General features: G+C 37.8%; 1 protein-coding gene across 2 annotated transcripts in view; it reads left to right on the top strand.

The window, feature by feature from the left end:
* EXOC5 (exocyst complex component 5) overlaps positions 1-27,431 on the top strand; it is a 27,996-nt gene extending 565 nt beyond the window's left edge. Inside the window, exons 2-19 of one of the 2 annotated variants that reach the window (XM_071745248.1) lie at positions 4,455-4,546; positions 7,640-7,787; positions 8,167-8,361; positions 12,330-12,394; positions 12,826-12,854; positions 13,012-13,121; positions 13,663-13,707; positions 13,794-13,934; positions 15,002-15,084; positions 15,524-15,733; positions 16,023-16,058; positions 16,921-17,068; positions 19,201-19,309; positions 20,056-20,176; positions 20,673-20,759; positions 23,497-23,605; positions 24,584-24,799; positions 25,159-27,431. In XM_071745248.1, the coding sequence (XP_071601349.1) occupies positions 4,455-4,546; positions 7,640-7,787; positions 8,167-8,361; positions 12,330-12,394; positions 12,826-12,854; positions 13,012-13,121; positions 13,663-13,707; positions 13,794-13,934; positions 15,002-15,084; positions 15,524-15,733; positions 16,023-16,058; positions 16,921-17,068; positions 19,201-19,309; positions 20,056-20,176; positions 20,673-20,759; positions 23,497-23,605; positions 24,584-24,799; positions 25,159-25,347 (2,133 nt within the window). In that variant the 3' untranslated portion in view covers positions 25,348-27,431. The remainder of the gene's footprint in view (positions 1-4,454; positions 4,547-7,639; positions 7,788-8,166; positions 8,362-12,329; positions 12,395-12,825; positions 12,855-13,011; positions 13,122-13,662; positions 13,708-13,793; positions 13,935-15,001; positions 15,085-15,523; positions 15,734-16,022; positions 16,059-16,920; positions 17,069-19,200; positions 19,310-20,055; positions 20,177-20,672; positions 20,760-23,496; positions 23,606-24,583; positions 24,800-25,158) is intronic. The other variant, XM_071745250.1, reaches the window with a different exon arrangement.

Raw genomic sequence — 27,431 nt, 5'->3', positions numbered from 1 at the left:
GCAGGGGGTCACAGGCCATGGCAGGCCCGGCCTGAGTTGTCTTCTCCCCAGGGTTCTCACTCCCTTGCTCCCAGCCCCGTGGTATCTCAGTGCGGTTTCTGTTTTCTCTGAAATAAGGAAATGACTTTGCTCTCCGGAGCTGAGGCACAAGAAGCCGAAGAGCTTCCCCCAGGCGGTGCAGGAGCATGGCAGGAATATAGCAGGAGCTTGGTAAATTCTTCTCTCTTGGCCCACAGACTCTCCTGATGGGACTGGTGATGAACAGAGTTCTCTCCACTGCATGGGGATGTGGTGTCATTTCCAGGGGCTCTCAGGCTCTCATTGAGCTGGTTGTTCATTTGGTGGTAGGGACAGGCTTTGCCCAGCCTTCAGGAAAGGTCCTCATGTTTATCTGGAAGATCCTATATCTGTGGCTTGTACAATTGCATTGTGTGCACTTGCGTTTTATGAATCAGTGTTACGACACATGAGTGTTGTGACTCACATCTCTTGGCTTTCATGGTTTAAAAAAAAAAAAATACCATGTTTCAAGTAGCTAGATACCAGTTTTTACACCCTCCCTAGACCTCTCTAGCTGCCCTGGGGGTCCATTGATTTCTCCCTGTGATGACAGTGCAGTTCTTTTGTGGCATCTTGAAAACGAGATAATTTGGGTGTGGAAAGGAAACTGTATGATTTGGTTGCTTTGGGGTCATGCAACAATACCCATAAAGATGGAATTGCCAAGCAGATGAGACCTTTGGCTAGAGACAGGGCCTGGGATGATGTTTTCCAATATGGAAGTCAGTATTTCCTTCTCCCCTGCTTTTGTTTCTTTTTCATTCCAAAGCCAAGAGAGGTTTTGTTGATGTTCAGTAAATTAATGTTGCCAACTATGTTAGTTTGGAGTCACTGCTGTGAAGGTTAGGACATGAAAACATGCTTGTTATGGGAGTAGCCCTGAGCTGCATACTGAGGGTAGTATTATCCTGCAGTGTTCACCTTGAAATCTGTTTGAAAGTCATTTTCAGTACAGATATGTGATATTGTGGAGAAAGATCTCTGCTGGGAGTGGACACAACAGGAACTCAATTTTTCCTCATATAACTCAGAGCATAATTTAACAACGATTACTTCTAAACTGGATTTTAATGTTGCTAGACCCAGTTTAGTTTCATTTATACAGACTTGATGAGCCCAGGTTATGTGATGCACTTCAAACCTATCTCTTATTAAATCAGTAGGATTGGCTGAATGGACAGAAACACGATCATTCATCTAGACCTAGAGGGAAGTTCAAAGCAGTGAAGAAATTGATTGTTGGGGCTCATCTGATAATGGGCAAAGGACTTGCAAATGACATTTGTAATAGGTGATTTTCAGCAATTTCTGCAGGACTGGATAGGAGACTTAAAGCAGGAATGAGACTGTCAGCTGTAGGTAACCCTGTTATAAGGTACTATTAAACAAGTGTGAATGTATATGGAATACACAGCATACAAACAAAACTATAAAAGTTTTGAATTTGCAGCAGAACAAGTGACATCATATCTTAAAAAAAGAGACACCATTGAGCTTCATTTATTCTTTATAAATCAAGTAGATTACTTTTAGATTTATGCTTTTAGTATATCTTTATAAATTAAGTAGATTACTTTGTGAAAGTTTGGAAGAAAAACTCATTTTGTTTTTCTGGTCATTATTCTGCGTATAATAATAACCCTTGCAGTTACTGCTTCTTAGTTATTACAGATGAGTTTGTATCATTAAAAAAACCAAAGTGACAGGTCTCCTATGTGTGTTGTTGAAAAACAGATGTTTTCCAGGTTATTCCCTTTTATACTACACCTGCACACAACAGTGATTCTGCCATCATTTAGGTCTGACTAAGCCCATTCACACTCTTTGGTGGTGTGTCAAATTGTTCAAACAAAATGCAGGTTTATGATTTTTGTGGAACAGCAGATGCTGCAGAAGGAGAGAGGCAGACTGGGAGGTGAGATGAACCTTGCAGAAGAGGGGGGGATGCATGTGAGTCCCTTGTGCTGTGTGAGGAGCTGCAGGTTCAGGTTGGCCTCATGGTTGATCAGGTGCCACCAAGTCTGGAGGTCAACCAGTGTTTGTTGCCATGTTTCTGGCTGGTTTTTGGGATGCAGGGGAGGGAGCTGTGGGTGCTCTGTGGACATATACACACAAGGGAGCTGTAAGAGGGACTTATAGTGGATAGAAAAAGATTGTTATAATTTTTTTTTGTGGGTCTAGGGCATGTATATCTGGTTTCCTTAGCAGGTTTTAATAGTCTGGCAGAAAAACTCTGTGCATGTTGTTTTGTGGGGAAAAAAATATTCAAAGTCATTATGTGTATGTGAATTATCAGTAGTTATTATAGTATTAATTATAGTAGTTATACCCTTAACATCTCAAGGCAGGGAGAAATGTAGATAATGTTATATACACACACAGCACATCAACAAACCCTGCACCTTTTATATAGGTTTCTTTCATAGTGCTGTAGTATCTGGTATCTTTGTAACTGGGGTGGTATTCCAGCTGTGTTACAGCATCTTCAGAGAAAAGGTTGTGGTTGTGATTTTCATACAAAGGAGAAGTTCTGTGAAGAGCCTTGAGGTAGGTAGGAAGCTGGAGGACTCCTATAAAGGGAATATCAGTATGGAATGGCTCATTTCACCTATATTCAAGATTGCAGTAATGTTCCCAAAAATTTACATGTAAAGATGACTTAGGGAGACAGTTTACACTTGGTATGAAAACACTGCAAACACTGCATTACCACTATTTCTGAAAAGGGTTCACTTAAATGAAATTTAATGTTGTGTATTGGGAGGAACTGGGTTAAAGACACGAGTGACTTTTAGAGAAATGGTTTGTGTGTGGTATCATCCAGTTATTTTTGAAGCTTAATCAAGGAGGCTGAACAAACCACAGCTATCCTGGCCGGTCTGTCAACGAGGAGTTATGGGGTGATCTGCTTAAAGGATGAAATTTCTCTCCTGTCTAGCAGGATTCAGCATGTTTCAAAGTAGATTTAAAAAACTTCTACCTTTCTGTTTCATGGCTGGGCCTGACTGAGTAAGGGCATTATGTGTTTCTGAGAAACAAACCTTGAACTGCCAAGTTCACATCTTTTTAATTATTTAAATAACACTATAATTCTGGCTTTTTTCCCCTTTCCCTATGACTTCTGGCAAAGTTTTAAACCTGTTGGTGCAAGAACCCATTTGAGACCTGTGGAGGTCTGTCTGTTTATTTATTTTTAAACCAAACTACACCAAACACAATGATGGCATAAGGTAAAATTTCACATTTCATTATCAGAAACAAGTCATGACAAATATATATCTCTGTTGACCAGAGGCATTCCCAGCTCTGTGTTGGGTTGTGTTGGACAGTTTTGGAACCTTTGCTGCATGTAATTTAAAAGCTTGTGAGAAAGTTTGTGAGAATACTTTGCTTACTGATCATAAATGTGCTGTTTCTTAGCACCTAAAGGATGCTGCTGAAGCTGAAGTGATAAATGCTGATTTTTTTTAATGAGTAGTGGATGGACTATGTTTGTAGATTTAATATTAACTATGTGAACAAATGTTTGAGCTGATTTTAAGTATTAGAATAACTGAAATAGGAGCTCTTGGTTTTATAGTGAGGCATCTACCTTCAGAAAACAGTGCTGGGTGGAGAAATAATATTAATTCTTCCAATAATCTTAATCTTATCCATTTTGCAGTATTTTTATGGAAGAGACAATACGTTTTATGGAAGAAACTTGAGTAACTGTTTTTAGCATCACTCATGCCCTGACTTTCCTCCTTGGGGAAGTTGAATCAGTCATCTGTTTCTATGCTTGCTTCAATTTTTTTTCCTGTTTTGTGCCTGCAGCTGCAGTTTGATGTCACATCATGTGCCATGGCAATCCCGTGTTGTTTTTGCCACGGGGCAGTGCCTGCTCAGTTCTGCTTGTGATGCCACGTTGTGAACTGCATCAGAGTTGAGCACCTGCAAAGAAAACTTATTTTGCCATGTGGTTTTTTGGACAGATTGGTTCTCCTGGCTGATTTGCTGCTCAGCTCATGACTGGGTCTCCTGATGTAGTATCTCCAACTGATGTAACTGCTGCATGAAAAAAAATCAACATGGTTCAAATGCTTTGTAATAACAAGCTGTAAGCTCACCTGGAAATAAGGACATATAATTTAGAACCAACTCTTTACAGACCTGCAGCAAATTCTTTGCTATTTGTCTGGCAGTCTCCAGACTAGATGTTGAAACCCACCATATTAATAATGTTCTTTATATGAAATATGTAAACACAAGAGGTGACAGGGTAACTGTCAACACTGTACTTACTCTTGATTGTACTAAAGCTTCTGAACACTTTTAAAATATGTGTAAGCAGCTGCTTAAGGACCAACCTGCTGGGGCCCATTGTAAGGAGTTTTTATTCTCTGGCTTTCCAGGAGCCTTTTGTGGCAGATGAATACATTGAACGTCTGGCATGGAGAACACCTGGAGGAGGTTCCAGAGGTGGAGAAGCTTTTGATCCAAAAAGGTAAAATAAAATTGCATGGTGGTCAAAGTGAATGTATCTTTAATTGCACTGTTTTTATTACACATATAACAAAAAGCCTGTATGTGGTGTTGGTGTGTGTCCAAGGAGGTTTTCATTTGGGAGAATTGCTAGAGTTTGTGACCATGAGCCAATTATTTGGAACCAATTACTCAGTAACAAGAGTAGGGAAAGTCACTTTCTGCTTTAGACCTTTTGAAAGAAGGAGAATTGTTGTTGTTTGTCCTTGTCAAATGTGAATGTTCCAAAGCACTAGAGCTGCCAGATTAAAGCATAACATGAGGCTTCTCTGCTATGATAGTTAAGTCAATTTAATGAGTTTCTTGCTAGCTTAGCTCCCTGAACTGGCTTGCTGAAAGACCCAGAAGTCTGCTGTTCTGGGGAAAGACAAAAAGGAAGGATGGGAAGAAAGGCAGGACCATGGCAATGTTGACTTGGATTGTTTATGTGGATTATTTTGGATTGAATTTATGTGGTATGGTCTGAATCAAGTGAGCAGCTTGCTGCTGCTGAATGAAACTGGCTTGTGCCCCTTTTCTTTGCTCTTAGCTGCACACTGTGATGGCTCATCTTGGGCTAGTTCTAGGCATGTGGTCTCATGAAAAGCTCATCTCCCTCACTAATACCAGAAAAGTAACACGAGAAAAAAAAAATTAAGCTTTTTTTTTGTTGTTGTTTGGTTTGTTTTTTTGTTGTGTTAGCAATTTGGGGGGACTGGAAAAGCCTGGGAGCAGGTACAGTAGGAAGAGGTGGTCTGTCTGTCATGATGGTGGTGGGCAGGAATGTGGGTGTGGAAAAAAGCAAGGCTTGGGTAAGGGGGAAAGAGTACAGGACTTTCTGTCTGGTGAACTGTTTGGCTCTTTTCAGAAGCCTCACCCTAAGAACCCATCTCTCTGGTTACTGAGTAATGCAGTGGTCACTCAAATGTACAATTTTATCAACCAGTCTTCAGCATCTGAGCTTCTGTACTCCAACCTCTGGATGATCTTTTGTTTTGGCAAGAGTTACTCTTTCAAATAGTGCTACATTTTAGTTTTTGTACCAGTGTCGGTGGTTTATACCTCTGGAGGTATCTTCTGTCTGTTACGCTGTTATTAGAACACTGTTGAGATAGCAGGGTCAACAAAAAGTTTAGCTGCCTGCATGTTAATTTTGATTATTGTGGTATAAATTGAGTGTTCCCTAGTGACTTGTCATCCATATGAATTTATTTCAGATTGATACAGTTTGTAGTAACCTGAGGTAGAACTCTTAAGCACAGCTTTGCTTCCTTTAGCTCTTTTTCCAATGGTGCTTTGTGTAATATCCTTTAGTTAATGATTTCTACCAATATCAACTGAGTTTAACATATATTTCTCCTGTGTTAACTTATGTAATGTGCTCTCAGATTTTTTCACCACAAGTGGGGGAATCCTGCAACTGTAAATATTTTTCTTGTGGGATCTTCTAGTATTGGGCAGGGAGCCAAAATGAATATCAAAAAGAAACAGACCTTTTGATGTATGGTTTTTCTTTTCTGTTTTTAGAAGAATGATGCTTTTCTTTGGTAGAAAGAAAGTTGGATTCTTTATGTCTGTTCTGAGAAACCTGACCAGCAGCTACCTCTTCTACTTGAGCATTCTTTTCTCTCTCACTGTATTGAACACAATTGCTGAATAAGTGCTGAGGTGGCACAGTTCCTGTTTTCTAAATAGGTATTTTTTAAACAGATCCCAAACTGAACTGAATCAGCTTGTTGAGATGAATAGAACTATCTGCACTCCTAGGCTTTTGTTTGGAAGCAAGCTTTGGGTCACTTACATTTACATTTTATTTTAAAATAAATACTTCTGTAAACTGAAGTGTGTTCCTAGTAATTTTCTGTGGAATCCAATGCAATTTGCTCACTCTCATGCTTCTAGTGAGCAGGAAGTGGAGGAAAGAAGTGATATAAAGAACAGTCCAGTTCTTGTTAACAGGTTTTTCCTTTGAGCTGTTTACTGCTCGAAATAAGTTTTGAGACCAATACAGTGGGCAAAAAGGCAGTTTGCATGTTCCAAGCTTGCAAGGGGTAGAAACCAGTCATAAAGTCATGGCAGCAGAAGTTAAAACTGAAAATTCAGTCACCTGCTGTGCAACTGGAGAGAATCCCTTTGGTGTCACTGAGGTGTTGGTTGAAAAAAACCTCGAGGTGTTGGCCTGGAGAGGTGCTATCTGGGAAGGAGTCTTAGGAGGGTGGATTGATCCATTCTGCTTTTTCCCTTCTGGTTGTTGAGAGCCTGTGCCTGGGGAGGCAGGAGGGGAGCAGTGGGCTCATTTTGTCTCCCAGTAGCACTGCAGATTGGAAGGGCTTCATATTCACACTATACCTCAAATAGAGCCTATGTGAAAATGCAGATTCCTGTGGAATCTAGAAATAGCTCCCTGGAAGGGATTATTTCCTCTTCTGCTTTAACATTAAGCCTGGACAGCAGTGGTCTCAGATACTTTATGTTTGCAGCTATTAGAGTGAGTTTTATGGCTATGGAGGATCTGGGAATAATCCATTCCCTGAGCATCAGTGAGTGGAATGTTTCAAAAAATATAAGCTTGAAAGATGATTGGAAAGGGACAGGCTGGACAAAAACAGGAATGAAGAAGCTGGAGATGTTGACAATGGAATGAAAATAGAGGAAATTTAAGAATGCATTCAGATGTACTGTGTTGGGGAAGAGTAAAATGTGTGCCCAAAAGAAAAATCAAAGTGATGGGAAAGGGCAGGAAAAAACTTAAGCTGTCATATGTTATAGGAGGAAAAGAGGTGGTCAGGGAACAGCATAATTATAACCAAAACAACATTATGGGACTGTATGATTGTGGTCATTGCTTATTAAGATGCTGATTTGCAAGTTTACAGTAGAAAATATTTTCCTGTGATTTTACTGTGGGCATAGAGTTGTACACAACTAGGATGATGTAGTTTAAAACAAAATAGCATTTGTAAATTTGATGTGATTCTGTCATTCTTGAGAGCAGATAGTTTTGTTTGTGGTTCTTTAGGCTCACTGCAGAAGACAGTGCCTTTTAAACTAAAATCTGTATTTTATTTTAAATCAGATTATTGGAGGAATTTGTAAATCATATCCAAGAATTACAGGTAATGGATGAAAGGATTCAGAGAAAGGTGGAGAAACTAGAACAGCAATGCCAGAAGGAAGCAAAGGAATTTGCCAAGAAAGTCCAAGAGCTGCAGAAAAGCAACCAGGTAAAATCTATAGAGTGTACTCACTGCTAAGCTGGACAAGTTTTAAAAGCATCACATGGTCTATTAACATTTCTTGGTACAACATGCTGCTGTTTGAGATAAAAATAAAGAGAGTTTGATGGAAAACAGTTTCCCTTGTCAAAGGAGAGAACTGATCTGCATGTTCCATTAATGAGTGTTAACTATTCTGAAAGCACTGAGTCTTCACAGTAAGGTTAAAGGGAGACCCTGAGCTTCAGGCAGTTGTGTGCTCTGAGGCACAGCACCTGCTGAGCTGTTCCCTGCATCCCCCGTGCTTCTCACTGAAATAAATGTAGTGTTTCCTAAAGCAGAGTAAACGGAAACCCTGAATTTTGTGTCCCTGTCTGTCTTCTCCCAGGTTGCCTTCCAACATTTCCAAGAACTGGATGAGCACATCAGCTATGTAGCAACCAAGGTCTGTCACCTTGGTGACCAACTGGAGGGGGTAAACACGCCACGGCAACGGGCTGTGGAGGCTCAGAAGCTGATGAAATACTTTAATGAGTTTCTGGATGGAGAGCTGAAGTCTGATGTTTTTACAAACTCTGAAAAGGTAAGAGCTGTCAGCGGGATGAAAGCAGTTCAAAGCAATAAGCAGTCCTGCCCTAATTACAAGCTGCTACCATGACTTACCATGGTCAGACTTCAAACCACTGAGTGACTGACTTGTTAAGGTTTCATTGTTCTGAAATGTAAATTAACAACACTAGGCTGCAGATTGCTGATAAAGCATTTGTATTCAGTGATGCTTAATGTGGCAACGTTGGCATTTTTCACTTTATGAAATTATCAGAGATTTGAGAAGGGCTGGGAGGGCAACTTAAGAGTGCTTATGCTATCTGCCTTTTTTCTTTTGAACCCCTTGCCTCAGATCCACCCTGTAATGCAGAACCTTTCTGAATACAACTTCTTTGTGAAACTTTAGTCTGTTGGGTCAGTCCACTGGCCTTGGATACCTTTTTGTCACAGCATGCCTTTGAGCTTTGTATAGCCCTGTGGTTATGTCTCCACCCTCTGAATTTAGAGGAAACAGGCACGAAAACTTCAAAGAAATGTTAAAGCTTTTTTTTTTTTTTTCCTTGTGCTCCAAGAGTATGTTCATGAAGCAAATGTATTCTGAATGGTGTGGGTAATAGAAATAAACTGAAGGGAAAATGCCCAGTTGTAAGCAAAAGAGCACATAGTAGATTTTCCTATGCAGTTTGAAAGATAAATAAAGATGTTGGTTTGGGGTTTGGTTTGGGGTTGGTTTACTTTGTTTTGGTTTTTTTTGACATGTGTCCTGAAAAATCTTCCTTCTCTCCTAAAATTCTGTGCAGTGCTATGATTGTATGCCAGGAAAAAAATTACAGTGTGTGGAAACAGCAATAACTTTTTTGTTTGCACATTCAGCAAGAAATATGTGCTTGAAATGTAGCTCATAAAGGATCTGAGAATAGGTTAATAGTCATCCCCTCTCTACTGAGCTGAAGGTATCTCTCTGGGAATTGAAAAAAAATGATCATTTTGTGTAGTTGTATTCCCAAGAAGTCAATTGCTTAGTGACTTTTGATTCATGGTGTGTGGATATATGGTAATTGCCAGTAGATAGTTTGCCCTTGTCAAAGAGGGAGCAAACAACATCTCTGATTTCTAAGGAAAACAGAAAGACTTCAACATAATAGAAGTTCTTCTATGGATATCCTTTTCCAGGTCTGCATAATTTTTTCTGGGTTTTTCTTTTTTTTCTGCCCTAGAAATAAAACATATATTTTAAAAACACTTAATGGCAACATGGTAAATAACAAATCTTAATTAAAAGGATATTTATTTCTGCTCAAGAGTCTCATGTAGAATTCAACTTTCACTTCAATTCTAACTTAGTTTTTAATTCTTTTGAAGAATATGAAAAAAACCTGGAAATTCGTAAAGAAATCTTTGTACACCTGGAAGAATAAGATATTTAGCAAATCTGGAGAAAGACAAGTGGAATAAAAGCCAAGAAGTCTTGTGCCAGTCTGCAGAGGAAGTGTGTGGGAACACAAACAAGATTTTCTGGATATGAATTATCTTCCTGAGAGTAATTTCAGTCCAGTTACTCTTCTGTAATTTTGGCCTCCTAATTAATAGTAAATAGAAGCAATGTGTTTAACAGGACCTGCCCAGACATGTGCTATCATATCTTAAGTAATTTTTGAACTAAAAATAATGAATTCCAAAGGATGAGATAGAAACAGATATTCTCAAGTGCAAAACCCTAAAGCTTTTTTAGTGTTTTCTGATCTTTGAGTTGATGTGAGTTACAGATAAGTTTTTCTAGCATGGTATGATTTATTTATTTGTACCATGTCATTCCTTACTAGTGTGGGTTTTTCTTTGAGACATTGAGGGCAGGGATACTGTGAAAGAAGAGCCAAGAAAGGAATTACAACAAAGTTATTTCCAATCAGCAGTGCCAATTCTTAAAATCTCTTAGATTCCTCTTTTTTTGCCTACACCCAAGTTGTTGCTTCCAAAATTATGTTCTGCCAAACATACTGAGCAATTTCTAATAACATTGTCTTGTGTTAGTGTTTACTGTTCTTACATCCTTTCCTCACTTTGTTCTGTACTCAACATTATTCTGCTATGTCTTTTAACTTGTTCATAAAACTATTCTGTGATAGTTATCTCCTGCTATTATTTGACCAGGATTTTTCAGATTTTTTTCCCAGATATGTTATAGCCTTAAAGTTATATTTGACATAATCTATATTTATTTTAAGAGTTTACAGAAGCCCGATTCAATTAAAAATTAAAGATGTCTGGATTTTAAGCAGAAACCATGGAGAACTGATTTGTCATGGCTTCTCTTGTGCATGAGAAAAGGCCCTGAATTCAATAAAATCTAAAGTTAGTTAAGAGCTATTGTGTGATTGAGGGGGCAAAATTGTTGCCTTTCTAGGGTGTTTTGTTCTTTTTTTTTTTTTTTTTTTTTTTTTTTTTTTTTTGTAACATGAGTGAATAAATACTGAATAACAGGTGAATAACTGCTGTGTAGACTATTCTGATGACATCAGTATTGATCCCAATTGTTAGGTATTAAGGTTGCTGTAATCTAATAGAAATAACTGCTGTTTCCCTGGATTTATTTGAGGAGCATAGCTGCTTTTGACTTAAGAGGCTGTTGTAAGCTGACAGTTCTAGCATAATCTGCTCTGAGTAAGGCTTTGAGTCCCTCTTTTTGCTGAACAACCCACCTAGTGTGATGCTTGTGCTCTGTCTTGGTGTAGTCTTGAAAAGTTTTCATCCCAGGCTGCTCCAATAGGTGAGAGAACAGGGTTTCATCATTTCCTTTCCTCTCATTCCATCTCTCTGGAACACAGCAAACAGGAGGAACAAGATAAGCTGCCTGTTCTCCATGTTCTCTGTTGTGTCAGCTTATAAAGGTTTTACTTGAATTTGGTACCTGGAGCTTTCATCACCCTCCCCAAGGTGCCATCCTATAAAACCATCCCAGAGCTGTGTTCCCTTTGGGCCAGCCAACCCTGGGTGTTTAAGTCCAATGAACTGCAGCTCCAACCAGCTGTATTCCCAGCATTTTTCCAGTGTGTGTTTCCTATGGCTTTTATCACCTAGTGAAAGAGTGACTGACCACTGACCAGCTTTGCTCCCCGTGCAGAAGAATAAATGACAAAAGGTTTTGCTGTCCTGGAAAGAGCAGAAATGTGCATGCTGCACTACTCTTATGTTTGTGCAACTATTTTTATTTTGTAGATGGATGATTAACTAATCCCTTCTTGATCTTTGTTTGGACCTCAGTTTATAATTTCTATTTCTAATTCTTCTATTTCTCCTGCCTTGGGAGAATGTGAGGTACCCCAGCTATGCCTGGCTGTGACCTCCTTTTCCCCTTCCCTCTCCTCTCCATGCCAAGCACTGTCACAGCTTTTTTGGATATAGTTATACAGCTAATTTCATCAATTACAAAGAACTCCCTGGTGCTTTTTCTGACACGTCTGAAAGGATTGCTCTCCATTCCACTTCTGAGTTCAAGCAGAGATCTCTTCTGGTTGGGTGTGAGTCAGTAAGACTTTTATCCTAATCCTTTGTAAAGTATAATGTTGCAGCTCAGTCAGCTCTCTGTTACAGTTATGTTTTATTCCCAAATGTAAGGGTGCAAAGTTTGATGAGATTTCTCCAGCTACCTTCTGATCTAATCAGCCCTGAGGGATTGTTGGTCTGCAAGCTGTACTGGCACAGTGAGTTATTTTTCCAGGTACCTCAGACACCTACACAGACACTCCCAATGAGAACATACAGCAGGTTACTTTTTAAATCATGTTTTAATCTATATAATTTTATTTTTAAAGAAAAAATATACCTTAAGCATCACAAAAGTGCACACAGGAGCTTTAAGTGGGTCATCTCTTTCATTGGTTTAGCAACTCAGCTTGAGAAGTAGGAGCTGTATGTATGAATATTGGACAGTGGAGAGGGAGGAAAGGAATAGCCCATGATCAGACCTTCTGTAATAATTCTGTCATGCTTTACTCTTAACAGATTAAAGAGGCAGCTGATATTATTCAGAAACTCCATTTGATTGCACAGGAACTGCCTTTTGACAGGTAAAACTCTGTCTTAACATATTTTAAATAAAAAAATCTTCACGTAGCTATCATTTTTTGATGCTTCCCTTGTCTACTTTCTTGCTGCTTTACTTAGTGATTCATGTAGCTATTCAGATGGATTGTGTGCTTATTTCTCTCTCCTCTATTCCCAAATTTGTGTTCACAGAGTCATGTTTTGGGATCATCTTTACATATACACATCCTAAACTGCTTAACAGACTTTTAATGGGATAATTTTGCTGTGCTGGCTTAATGCTAGATTTGAATTGGATGCTTTTAGGTTTTTATGGATAGAAAGCATCTAACTATTCTGTTGTCTTGGTGTCACATGTTTTCATATTTAAGTAGAGTGTCATCATAATGTAGGATATCTGTGATTTCTCTTGCCATGTGGATTTGAATTTAATCATGTTATTTTTTGTTAACAGGTTTTCTGAAGTAAAATCAAAGATAGCAAGTAAGTTATCTTCCCAGTTCTATCCATATTCCTATGTTTGAATTGTTAAAGGTGGTTTGAAAAGTTTGCAATACTGTATTAGTTTTTGTCAGTACTTGTATTACCCTATCCTGATGATTTTTTTGTTGTTGTTGTTGTTATCCCCTTTCCTCTCCAGGTAAGTACCATGATTTAGAGTGCCAGCTAATTCAAGAGTTCACCAGTGCACAACGGAGAGGTGAAATCTCCAGAATGAGAGAAGTAGCAGCAGTTTTGCTTCATTTTAAGGTAAAAGTTAGGGGGTTTTAATTTAAATACAGAAATAAACTAACCCATGATAAAATAAGTGCCTGTTTTAAGTGAAGATATTTGTATGGGCACAACCACTGACTCAGATAACATGTAATAACTTGAGAAATACTGAGGTGTTCCATCTGAAATCAAATGGAGGGGAATAAAGCAGGCTGCTGTTGGATTGGAGACAGTGTCAGTAGCCAGGTGTGTGTCTGTGTGTGTCTGTGTGTGTCTGTGTGTGTCTGTGTGTGTCTGTGTGTGTCTGTGTGTGTCTGTGTGTGTCTGTGTGTGTCTGTGAAATTGCTTTCATGCTTGAGAATGAGTGCTGAAACCTCTATTTTATATCCATGTAGAGTAGTGGTAAGTTGATAAATGAAGTTACATAGTGACAAATGCATTTGAAAGAGTTTTAGTGGCTACTTTATTTTTTTTTTTCCCCAGTAACTTTTTCATGGAGGTTGTATTTGCTTGATTTTATTCTGTAAAACACCTGGAAAACCTGCCTTAACCTTGAATTATTTTTCTCCTTCCACAGGGCTATTCCCATTGTGTTGATGTGTACATAAAGCAGTGTCAAGAGGTAATGCATTTTGTTTTACATGTATCTCTCTGGGTGTTGTTTTATTTAGTCATAAAACTTGTTGTGAATGCATTTTGTCACCTTAGGGTGCATTCCTGAGGAATGATGTCTTTGAAGATGCAGCCATTCTCTGCCAGCGTGTGAATAAGCAAGTTGGAGAAGTCTTTAGCAATCCAGAGACTGTTCTAGCCAAACTCATTCAAAATATCTTTGAAGTTAAACTTCAGGTATTTCAAATTTTAAGATGTTTCAGCTCATTGGGGAAACTTGTAGTTTAAAATATTGCATCTAGTAAAAAAATTGAGAATTTACAGTATTTTTAGTCTTGTGTAATCATGTAGATTCACAGCTGTTTGCTCTCTGACAATTTAGACAGTTGATCAAGTCTGGATCAAACAAACTGCTTGTGCTCTGAAAACAGCACTCAAAAGTGCCCAAAAAGACTCAAATTCAATATATAATATAAGGGAATTGGTGTGTTCACAAGATGTCATAAGCATATTAGATTTCTTCTGTATGCCACCTACCAGGAATATGTCAGGAAAGAAGGTTCCATGTTTAATAAGTAAATTTATTCTGTTCATTCTTGGAAGTCCATGTCCTGTGTGAGGTGAGCATTGAAAAAGTATCTTATGTTGTGAACACTGCCTCACAGCTAATGTTTCTATGAAAGTCTGGAATAGTTTTCCAGCCTGCAAATGAACTCACTTAAATGTGTAAAGTCAAGAACAAGACTATTCATTGCAAAAAGCAATTTCATTGTAGGTGTTATTCTCCTTACAGTGTAAAGACTGAGCTTGTTTTTCAACACCAAGTTTTTGTGTCAGTTTTGACTTGGTGTTTTATGGTAAATAATATTTTTTTTGTCCAAATCCTTGATATCAAGCAGGCTCTAAGCTTATCTGCTTTGTGTATGTATTATGATAAGCAAATATGTAAGCATCTCCTTTGCTTACTGTCAACTGCAAGAATGCCCCAGGCCTCTGGTGCTTTTGATTCTTAAAAAGAGGGGATTTTGTGTTTATTGGTCAAGCAAGTACTGAAAACAATCTGTCTTTTGTCTTTGCTCTGCATGCAAAAGCTTTGTATTATTAAACATTTTTTTTCCTTAAAAGAGGCATTTAACTCTATCTGTAGATAATGTAGGATCTGTAAATTAGAGATTAAAACCAAAGAATAGATGAATTACCTTAAAGATACCCATTTTGCAGTAAATTACATACAATCTAGCAAGTAGTGAGTATGACCTGTGGTTGCTGGTTAATCTTCTAACAGATGTACCCAAATTTTGCAGACTTATGTGAAGGACCAGCTAGAAGAACACAGGAAATCAGATGCAGAACAATATCTTAAGAATCTCTATGATTTATATACAAGGTATTTATATATTGATGACTAAAGTATTGTAGATATCCTTTTGCTAGAGGTTGATTTATTATCAAGATCTAGGAAGAGAAGCCAAAAACCTAGATTTCTCATAAAAACTGAAGAAATTTAATGGCCACTGAGCTTTGCAGAACAAAATTCAAAATTGCCATTATTATTTTTAGTGAGAAGGGTTTAGTGAAGTGATCTCTTGAGAGTAACTTGAGAACTGTGCAAAAGCCAGTCCTCCAGATGGCAACTCATGTGGCTGCAGTTGTAGTGTGTGTAATTAAAGGTGAATTATGTGACATTCTTAAATGTAAAGCCTGCTAGAAGCCTTAATTGCAGTCAGGATTCTGTTGTGCTGTGTACTTTACAACCATGTAATGCTGTAATTCATACAAATTCAACCTTCTCCTCCTCTCCCCTTCTTTGTTTCTGTTGCATAAAGAACTACTAATCTTTCAAGCAAATTGATGGAATTTAACTTGGGTACTGATAAGCAGACTTTCTTGTCTAAGCTTATCAAATCCATTTTCATTTCCTACTTGGAGAATTACATTGAGGTGGAAATTGGGTATTTGAAAAGCAGGAGTGCAACGATTCTGCAACGTTATTATGATTCCAAAAACCACCAGAAGAGATCCATTGGCACTGGAGGGTAAGTTTCTTCTGTCAAGTTTTGGACTTTTCAAATGGAAGGGAGGTGGTAAGGGGAGAAACATTGCATTTGCCATGTCAGATGCACAGTGATGAACTGCAGAAATGCAGGCTTCTAGAATGACCTGCAGCTTTTTATAATTTTGTTACCACTTCGTGTTAACTTCTGCTAAAAAAAAAAAAAAAAATAAAAAGTGTGTTGCTCTTGCTATACGTGGGAAAGGTGATGCATGGTATTTCTACACTCATGGGAAATGAAAAATACCAGTTAAACTTATGTTTCAACTTAGGATCCAGATCCACAAAAGGACTGAAGCAAAATTAAGGTACCTAAAGCATGTATATGTGTGTATCTAAAAGCATACATTTTTTTTCACCTGCCCAGGTCTTGTGGTCCCCTCCCAAGACCTAGGAAGGGGAAAAGCCCATAGCAATATCAGTGAGAGAGCTCTTAATGAGCCCAGAAGATGCAATGGACTTAGAGAAAGGTAAAACAAGACTTCATTATCCTCAGGCCAGGGAAACTCTTAGTAAAGGACTTGTGAGAAGTGGGAAAGGAAGGATTAAAACTTGTGTGAAGCAGGGGTGATAACTGCACCTTTCAAAGAGCTGGGTTTAGTGTGTCAGGAGTGAGCAGTGACTTGGAGGCAACTGCAGCAGCAAAGCAGTGAAAGGAGTTTAAAAACAGATGAAAATTTAATTTTCTTGGGGAAAATTAAATTGATTGTAGTGACTGTATGGGTTGTTTCATGCATGGATATGTGTTGAAGCATGCTTGACTCAATCAGGACTGCTGAGATATAGTGGATGATGATGATGAAAGGATTTGTGGGTGTGGATGAGGTAGAAAGCTGCAATTGGTGTTTTGAAAGTACATTGTGAAAATGTTTGGAGGCTGCACTTTGTCAATTGAAATGACTTTAATTCCACAATGGGAAATAGCTGCTCCCATGGTGTGAACATCCCATGGCAGAACACAGATGACCATGGGATCAGAGGTGGCAGTTTTTGTATTTACTGGCAATTTATTTTTTTTTAAGCTTGCAAGACTGCATTAATGCTTGCGTATCCTAAACTGTGTCTTGGGTTCTGTTTTAAGTTAACAACTAAATATCCTAAATCCTTGTTGAGCTTGAACATCAAAATTTCCATCCAATGAAATCTTCCTTTGCTGTGTCTCTGTTCTAGCATTCAAGACCTCAAAGAGAGAATAAGGCAACGTACAAACTTACCACTGGGGCCAAGTATTGACACACATGGAGAAACTTTTCTGTCACAAGAAGTGGTGGTGAACCTTTTGCAAGAAACTAAACAAGCTTTTGAAAGATGTCACAGGGTAAGTTTGCTTCCCAGGAGCTCCATTAGTGCTACAATTTTGTGTGTGAAATTAAATCTGGAGGTTCAGTTTAATTAAGTGTGATAGGAAGAAAGACTTTAGTAAACAAATGAATTCTCTTGTATTTTTCACTGATCAGGGTCATGGGGAAGGCTAAGAGCTTGCTTCTAAATGTGAATTGAGTTGTATTTTGTAGTTTTTAATACTGTCTGTTTTTGGAAGAAGTGAGGATGGTTAAATCCTACTGTCTACATTGCTTTTCCTACTAAATCAGATATGAGAGACCCTTAGTGTATTTTGGTTTTCCTGCTTTAAAAATATTGAGAATAGCTCAACAGTTGTTTTCCTGTGGTGAGTGCTATTTCTTTCTAGCATTATAGAATATCACCAATAAAATGCTGTGAGGAATAATCTTTAATGTGATTTACCATTGTAAATCTCTACTGTTCCTTAACTGCTTTAGTCTAACAAAAAAAAGTGGTTTTGTTCTGATTAAATCACTGGTTTTACTGCCTATCAATTACTGTTTGTCTGGTACTCCATTGTAAAGGAAAACCCTTGAAATATAATTGCAAACTTAAATGCTAGGGATTTTTTATTAGCTAAACACAGTGATTACTTAGTAATTTTAATGCCTCTATGCTAGCTTAGTGCAGAAAAACTTGACATTTTGGATATTTAGAAGTTTTAATAATTTATATACTTAGAAGGGCCAAGGCTAATAGAAAATACAGATAGAGCACTGTTACCAGTACCCACTGGGATGACCACTTTCCTACTGGTGAGAGTCACTGACTATAAGAAAGGCAGGTCAATCATTATTTTTCTCAATATGGCAGTTGTTAGAAACAGTTTTTAAATAAATAATATGAAATGTTTCCACTTCTGCACAACTTTTAATTTTTTAATTTCCTTCTGGGATGAGATTTTTTTTTTTTCTTATACTCTGTCTCAAAACAATTGGGATGGAAACCAGTGCTAAATGGATCTTGGCATGTGAGATTTTTAGAATTACACATGTGTAAGTTTACCATTATCATACAGGCTGCAAGGATTTTGTTTGTGCTCAGGGAAACTCACCATGCACAATCCCTGGCTAACTAATTGTAATATTTATATCACATGACAGATGTATGGAGGGACACTGTCTGCCCCAACTGTGGCTGCTAAGAAAAACAAGTTGGCAATTTAAATGTAGCCATGTATTGAAATAGGTCAATGTCTGTAAATATTTGTGTCCCTGTTTTGTTTGGCTTTTTTTTTTTTTTTTTTTTCTGGCAATACAGCAGAAATCCTTCAAGTGTTGCTACATAAATTAACTTAAATTGCAATTGTAATCTTTCTTACTCCTAACTTCACAAAGTCTTCACATAATTCCTTAAAAACCAAAGCTGCATTTCTTGTGGGCAAAAGCCTTGTCATGTTTTTCTTTAGAAAAAGGATTTACTGACAGGTTGCTGTCCAAAATCCCATGTTGCTCACAGCTCATGAAGGCACAGATGCTCTGTGTATACGTGGGCATTACTTCACTTAATAAAAATTTTCATGCTCCATTGACTCCAGCTGAACTGTGGGAAGTGCAGTGGAGGTTCAGTCTGTATTATTTTTTCTGCAGTACTGTGGCAGTGAGGAAAAAACAACTGCACTGGGTGAAACTGAAGGTCCAGGTAACCCAGTGTCCTGTCTCTGTATTCAGTAGCAGAAGTTTAGTAAAAGAGAAAAAGAGGCAGGGTATGGACAGAGTCATCTGTCTGTATACATTTTCCAGCATCCAGTGGTAATTCCTGAGATTAGAGCTGAACAATTGTGTTTTAGGGACTGTTAATTATTATGGTGGAAGCTGTTAGTTATTATTATATTTATTACTGCTATTAAAAACAAGTTTAGATTTGTTTTTTGTAGCATCCTGTGGTGTGCTAGCTTCAGCTTACTTGTTGATGCTGAAGGGTTTATTGATACTTAAGGCAGTTTGTGAATATTTCTCTGTATGGGTACTTCTCTTCTAGAACAAAATTCCAATTATTTTGGAATACTTGTTACCTTTCAAGCTTATCCTTTTGCAATATCAGATAAATTTTCAAATGTATGTAGAACTGACCTTTAGGATAATTTTTTTTTTTTTGTCTTTAAAGCTCTCTGATCCCTCTGACCTCCCGAAGAATGCTTTCAGAATTTTTTCTATGCTTGTAGAGTTCTTATGTACTGAACACATTGATTATGCTTTAGAAACAGGCCTTGCTGGTGAGTATGATATTTTCTGAGTATTTCATCTCATTGGCCTTTTTGTACAGATGATCTTTGCAGGTCCTTGCTGTGCCTTATCGATTGGCCTAGGTCAGCATGTGTTGGTTAAATGAGATTTTGTTTTGTGTGTTTAGGAGTCAGCATTTAATGGATTCCAAAGTGTAACTTCCATTTCAGGTATTGATGCACAGATGGAATCATGCTACTGTCTTCAAAAACATTGGTGTCACAGAAACTGGGGCATCAGCACTCCCTACCTCTTAACTGTTCTCTGTGCCTTAATGGAATATTTTTGTATTAAATTTTAGTGGTTTACATTTTATAAGAATTCCATGCTTGTTTGTTTACCTGTGCACTTTGAAGAATGACAGTAAAAAAACTGCTAATGACTAAATGCTAACTGCTAATTCTAATGACTAAAAAACTAAGGAAGATGAAATCTTGACAGTTAGAAATTACCTTTTCTACATGAAAGCATAAAACTTGTGTTCTGAAGAAATATTTAAATTGACTGTTCCATTTTATATTAGAAATTTTAAACCCAGGATATTTCAGTGCTTTTGGTTATTACCTGATATAGATATGAGAGGTATTTTATAAATGGCACCATAGTAAATTTTTTTAAACTTTAGGCCTGTTACTTTAGCATTCATGGGAAAATTGTACATATTTTTAAAAAATCACCATGCTAGTTATAAGACCTACATATCAATTCAATCCTAATGAAACTTTCTTTGCTTTAGGCATCCCCTCTTCTGACTCAAAGAATGCAAATCTTTATTTCTTGGATGTTGTCCACCAGGCCAATACTATTTTCCATTTATTTGACAAGCAATTCAATGATCATCTGATGCCATTGATCAGGTACCTTCCTTTGGTTAGCATTTCCTTTATGAATGGTCATTTTTGGTGCAGAAAGCATTATTTTTCATTCTTTGTTAAGAGGAGTTTATTCTTGTAGTGGTTCAGCTTCATGTTGTGGAAAGATAAAATTCTGTTATGAGAGGGAGAAGAAGGGAAGTCAAAAATGTTGGTACCTTGAAGAACTGATGGGAAAGAGGGAGCTCCAGGAGTGTTGGTAGGAAGAAAGGAGAGACAAGTTTGATCCTTAAAGCCCTCACTACTAAATTGCAGCAAACCTAGGGCAGGTTTGTGGCTGCACTTTTACCCATCAGCTCTCAGCAAGTCCTTTTCAGGGTGAGATGGATGTTTAAGCTGTTGGTTTGTTGTTCTGAAGCCACCAAACCAGTCCTGTCTGATGCATGGGAAATCTTGACAAAGCCCTGTTTTAAGTGGGAAAGCCAGAATGCAAATTTGTTTTGATATTTTAACACACACCCAACCCTTTATACTTCTGCAGTTCTTCTCCTAAATTATCTGAATGCCTTCAGAAGAAGAAGGACATCATAGAACAAATGGAAGTGAAGCTGGATATGGGCATTGATAGGCAAGTAGAGATTTCAACTTTCTGTTAATTCTTGTAAAACTTCTTTGGGATGTACATGAGGTTTCCTTTTAAGCAGAAGATGAATTTTATGAACACAAAATTGATTTAAAAAATTTTAATCCATAAATATGCATGATTTTGCATAGGAAATTTAGATTTTTGTTTAGAGGGTCATATTTTCCATGGCAGATTTCTGGGCCATAAATAGCTTTGTATGGGTGTTATGGTTGGGCTGAGAGAGTGCAATAATTCAGTTTTACCTTATTGTCTCAAACTACTATTTTCTCCTTTAAAGGAGAAGAGATGATTGAAATGGGTTAAAGACTTGCAGGATTTCCATGAGGAGCAAAGTTTGACAAAAATAGGTTAGATGATTTGCTTGAATCTGTGCAGTGCTATGGATTAAACCAAGTCATAGAATTCTGTAGGCCTGGAATAATTTTGATTCTGACATTGACTTGCTTTGAGGTTGTGACTCATTTAATCTTTTTTTTTTTTTTTTTCTGCAAATAAAACTGAGAGGATAGCTATAAAAATTGTAAATTAAAATCATAGCTTTTTTGCAGCAGAGGCAAATAACAAAATAACAAGCTTAATATTAGGAAATGGAGCTGTTGTGTGATGTTCTACTTTGGTCTGGGAAGCATGTAGTGTTCCCATATTTCAAGGTGGCATGAGTCAAGCAAGAACATGTTACCTAAGACTTCTGTGCCAGTTTTCTCTCTGCATTATAAGAAATTAGCCATCTGGTGAGTAACAAGGGGCACTCTGTGAATTATTATAGAGGTTTTTGTTAGGATCACATCATGCTGGAGAAGGACAAGAGGAGTGTTGTATAGGAACAACAGGCACTGCGTTTGTGTCCTACTGGGTGCTTTTTCTGCAGAGAGATGGTGAAGAGATTTGGTATGGGTTTTGCACCTAAGTTTTCTGTAGGTGGAAAAGGAAAGGTGGAGATAGAGGATCTGGAAGTGGCAACTGAGATTTTTGCTGCTTCTGCTGGAAGTGCTCTTAGAGGTCAAAACAAAGTTTGAAATCATTATGGCCACTGAGGCCATAAGCTTAGATGTAGACAGGCATAGGTTGGTCATCAGCATTACAATATTTTGTTTGTGTAAAATAATCTCTTAAAAGTGATAGTAAGACTTAGGAGAACAAGTCCCTTTTAGAAAATGGTGTGTTCAAAGGTTTGTGGATGGAGACTTTAAAAAAAAACAACTTGTGCTTTGGCACATATAAAAAGAGAGATTAGGCTTAAGCTGAACGTTACGTGTGAAATGTTTTTGTGGCTGCTTACATGCTACTTTGTGGTGCCAGTGCTGCTGAGAATTGATTGTCTTGCTTAAAGGAATCATCTACTTTAAAAAATCAAAGCAAATTTCTAAATGTTGATGGTTTCAACATTATCCGATCTGAAAAAGTCCAATAGCAGGCTCCAGAATGGCATTCACAGCAATTGTCTGCCTCTGTAAAAGTGATTTATTAGCCAAACAAAATTAGTTCAACTGGTTTTCTTTCAGTATGTATTCTCTGTAAACAGCCTCCGGGAGTGTTTATTGAAAGTAGAAATTGAGGAGAATGCAAGATATAATTTCTTTTAAATTTCTGTTGGTAAGTAGATTGTTGAGTGAAGTACACGTGAAATTCAAGTCTGAGCTCTACACATAGAAAAGAAGTTTATTCCCTCTTGGATATATTTCCCCCTCACCCCAAACTGAATCCTTCAAGGCCTGGGATGGCCTTGACTGTTTTTTTGTTGTTTTTTTTTTAATTTTGGAGAGGTTAGAGGAGTGAGGGGGCTGAAGGAGAGATGAAGAGAGACAGAGGTTCTTTCCAAAGGTGGGCACTGAGAGGTAGGCAGCCTCTCTTTTGGCTGCTTTGCTGTTTGACCTTTAGTTTGTACTTAAAGTGAACCAAGGTCTTGACCTTAGATAATGTTCTAGAAAAATAAATCCTGCAAGGCAGAATTAAATGACACTGTAAAAGTATTAGGTTTCTGGGAACAAAAGAAACACCAGGCTCTGGCAAAGGAAGAGGCTTTTCTTTTTTTGTGGGAATTTTTTTTTTTTTTCTGTCTTGTTGGTTTTTGGTTTTGTTTTGGTTTTTTTGTCCTCTCCATTTTCCAAGTGGTTTCTGGTTCTTGTTTCTGAGTAACACACGATGTGATCCAGTTCTGCTAAACTCTTTGGAATGCTTCCTTCAGCTGTCAGATTCCTGCTGCATTGAAGAATGCCATCCAGTTTTTCTGAAGAGCTGGATTTGAACGGATTACCTCACAATTAATGTGTCCCTTTTAAAAATAGCTGGCCAGCATGCTGGTGCTGTGCTTCAAAACACAGAACTTGGAGGAAAGTTTTTAAGGTGGTTAGGGTGTTCTGGGCTTTTTTTTTTTTTTTTTTTTTCCTGATTTTCTTCTTTCTAACTGATCAGAGAGGATAAGCTCCATTTTATTTAGAGTATTGCATTGCAACTTCAGGAGAGTGCTTATGTGTGTGTGTTAAATGAAGTATTTCCTTTGACATCTCCTGTCATCACTTGCTTCTTACACTGAAAGCACATGTTTCTTATATGTTCTATAGATTACTCAACTGTCAGGTAGTGGGGGGGTTTCTCATTACTTTATACTGCTTATTTTTGCATAGAATCATATTGGCATATGTAAATATTAAAAAAAAAAAGAAATCAAGGAAAATAAAATGTTCTTTTCAAAACCCAGTCTGTATTTGTAATTTTAAAGGACACTGAATTGTATGATTGGACAGATGAAGCACATCTTGGCTGCAGAGCAGAAGAAGACAGATTTTAAACCAGAAGATGAAAACAATGTGTTGATTCAATATACTAATGTAAGTAAAATAAGTTGAAACTCACCTGTTTAGCCTCAGATGCTCACAAGTGTTACCATGTAGAAGATATTCCTTACCAAGCAGTTTGCTTAATTGTTCCATTTGGCCTTAAGCATCTTTAAACTCTGTTGTGCAGTATTTTCTCAAGCTGAAAAGAAACAGTAGCACTTCTGTACCTGGTTTCAGGCACAAATCCCTAGGTGCTGGACAAAACTGTCACCCTCCCAAGAGTCCCAGCTTTGGAACAAGGTTTTAGCTGATAATTAGCTTTAAACTATCAGCTTCAGAAAAATCAATTATCAGGTACTCTAGTTGCTGGGTGCTTCTTTCCCCTTAGAATGGCAAGAGCATGACAAAGCAGTATGGGTATGTCCTGAGCATTTTTTTCCCTCAGAACATTGTCTTTACCACTGGATCTGCCTGAATCCCAGCCTGTGGACTGCTGAGAAGCTGCAGGGCTGGGTTCCCTTTGGTTTTCCTTAGGGAAAGGGGTGTAGAGAACCAGAGATGAGATTGCCTGAATGCCTGCAGGAAGGTGGGGATAGAAGTGGAGCAGTAGGACACAGTCTGGTACCAAGTGGGAAGGATGAAGATGCCTCTGTGGCTGTTAATTGGGGTTTATGATGGCAGATGACAGGAGGTTGTTTTTTTTTAACCACTTCCCCCTCCTCCCCACTCCTTGGTTGAACACTGTTTGAATTAAAAGCCTAAATTAAACTCTTCTGAACTGATATGAATTCTAACTTAATTAAATATTGGCTTTCACCCATCTTTCTACTCATGTTTTTGCATCTTTATGTGGCAAATAAAAATCTCTAAGAAGATTATTAGTTGGAAAATGCCTGATTTCAATGATGTTTTATGAGGTTTAAAGACTGAGTGCTGTTTACCTGATGATGTGGAAGCTGCTCTGAGAAAAACATATTTCTAGAAAGTTGCCAGATTTTATGTTTTGGCTTTTTTTTCTTTTTTCTTTAGGCTTGTGTTAAAGTCTGTGGATATGTTAGAAAACAAGTGGAAAAGATTAGGAATTCTATGGATGGTAAGAATGTGGACACAGTTTTGATGGAGTTTGGAGTTCGTTTTCATCGGCTTATTTATGAGCACCTACAGCAATACTCCTACAGCTGCATGGGAGGCATGTTGGCTATTTGTGATGTGGCTGAGTATAGGAAGTGTGCCAAAGACTTCAAGGTAGGCTTGTCAAGTTGGTGATGTGCAGCCATGTTGAAATTAGCAACAGGACTCTGTTTTAATCAGACTTTTTTCCTTAATAAAATTAGTTTGTTTCTGTTTGGACATCATTTCATATACTGATGTTATGTTCTATTACTGTACCAGATATTCTTTATAATGTTTTCAAGAGCAGTTTCCTGACACCATTTTTTTTTTTTTTTGCTTGCTGGCTATATATTCATTAAAGAAGTATTGAGGAGAAAATGATGGGTGTAAATATTCAGTGGGGAGGAATCATTTTGAGAATCTTGGTGGACGTTGCGTTCAATCAACTGTCACTTAATACCTGTCTCTCTCTGTTTTTCTCTTAACCACAGATTGCACTGGTGTTACAACTCTTTGATACTTTGCATGCACTTTGCAATCTCCTGGTTGTAGCCCCGGATAATTTAAAGCAAGTTTGCTCTGGAGAACAACTTGCTAACCTGGACAAGAACATCCTTCACTCCTTTGTTCAGCTGCGTGTGGATTATAGGTCTGCTCGGCTTGGTCGTCACTTCAGCTGAGAGCATGGGAAGCCAAGTTGTACCTTTGGGCAGGCCTCAGTTGTTAGAAAGCACAGAGAATGATTTTTTTACCAGACCATGGTGGTAACTTCTGTGGGATAATGACTGTTTGGAATAAAGCAGCAACCATATTTAAACATGACTAAGTAGGAGGTGAGCAGGTAAAAAGCTGAATGATGTTTCCTCTGAGCTAAAGTTCTCCTGGTGAAGAATATTGCAAATTTACTTGCTACTGATTTTTTTTTTTTTTTTTTTTTTTTTTTGTAATTTGAAACATGTTGGTCAAGGAAAGCAAGTGGTGCATTGAAAGTATTTTAGACTTCAGTGTTGAATTATCAGATACCATTTGTTAGACTTGAACCACGGAGCATAGTGTAGGTAATGGATTACATAGATTAGACCAGTGTAAAAACATTCTTCCATCAATTTTAATGACTTAGACTTCAGCACAGCTAATCATAATCAAATTATCTTTGACTGGTGTTTCTAAGTCACTTCTTTCATTTAAAACGTTATCCTTCTCAATGTAATTTCTTGCTCTAATTAATTAGCTTGGAATTTCTTTTGAGATGGAGGAGGAAAAGCAACTCTATCCCAGAAGGATGTAATTTATTCATTATGTAGCATTCTAAACAGCACTAAACCAGTGAAAACTTTTGGATTTTATTTTTTTTTTTGATTCTTTGGCTTTGTTTTTTGAGGTTTGTTTTTTTGCACCTGATAGTTGAGGGCCCACCAGAATTTATTGGCACCATCTGACACTCTTGTCTCTGTTTGATACTGGCACACTGAATTTTATATCTGCTCCTAACACAAATGCAGCTGCCTTGTCTAGGCTTTCTTATTACAAGGTGCAGGTGCCCATTGTTGGGTTAATATAAGAGAACTTCCTCCTTGTTTTGTATGTAAATAAATTGGGAAAAAGTGGGAGGAATGGGCAGTGGCTTTAGTAAAAACCTACAGTTGAAAATTCCTGTGCTGAAGATAATTGATCCTCAGTGCCTGAGCAATATAAGATGTTGAAGTGTGTGAATGCTTCTTTTCCACTAATCATTATTTTAATATTGGAGCCAGGCTACTTTTATGTCTGTTATTGCTCCAGCAATTATTCAAGGTTTTTCTGAGATGGACCCATAGTGTGCATAGAGTGAAGTGATGCAACGGTGATGTTTGAAACATCTGGGGTAGCTTTTCCACAAGCAGCTGAAAATCCTTGTAAATAGACCTTTGTTCAGACTAAGCTCTTGTGGAGAACAGAGTGGAACTGCTGTGGTTTGTGTCTTCAATCTGACCTTCATCATCCCTGAGCAACTCATCTCTAACACTTGATTTCTACCCAGGGCTCAGCGTGTGTTACGGGAACTCATTTCTCTCCCATCCTCAGAGCAGCATTTCTATAAATTTACTGGGCACTCAAGTAAAATTTTCCTCTTGTCAATGACTTCCCAGGTGTTGTCAGTATTGACAGGCTTGTGTGGAGCTTCTCTTGGTTAGCTGGAAGTTCTTCTGCTTCATTTTGTATATAGCAGAGCATTGTATCAGGAAACAAGAGGAAGGATGCCAGACTCTGTCAAAGCATTTGGGAAGAGTTTTTGGCTGCTTTGTTGAGCTGTGTAGCTCTGTTCCTTGGCCATGGCAAAGCCACAAAGAGTTTTGGACACTGGAGGAGGCACATGCTTGTACTGCTGCCATATTTTGTTTCAAAAAGCTCTGATGTGAATTCAGATGATACCTCTGTTACCTCTGTAACTGAAAGCCAATGATTTTAAGGCTGTGGTTTTATTAACCAATACAAAATCTTTCTACAAAAAAAAAAAAGTGTCAATTTGTAAGCACTTCAGAGAACATCATCTTAAGACTGCAAATCACAGAAGTGCTTCAGGATTTGTTGTATGATTGTTTGAATTATTTTCAGGTTGTATGAAATGTATTTACCATATTTCTTGCTTTATTAGCTGTGTTTTCCATGCATATGCTCAGTGCAATATTTTCATTATGCCTGTTAAGAAGAGCCAGCAAAATGTAGGTGAATACTTAAACTTAGGTATGTAAACTCTTCCTCAATAAAAATAATTCCATCCAGA

This window comes from Heliangelus exortis, chromosome 5, assembly GCF_036169615.1.
Source record: "Heliangelus exortis chromosome 5, bHelExo1.hap1, whole genome shotgun sequence".
In the NCBI taxonomy this organism is placed as follows: Eukaryota; Metazoa; Chordata; class Aves; order Apodiformes; family Trochilidae; genus Heliangelus; species Heliangelus exortis.
This window is presented reverse-complemented; position numbering and strand designations above follow the sequence as displayed.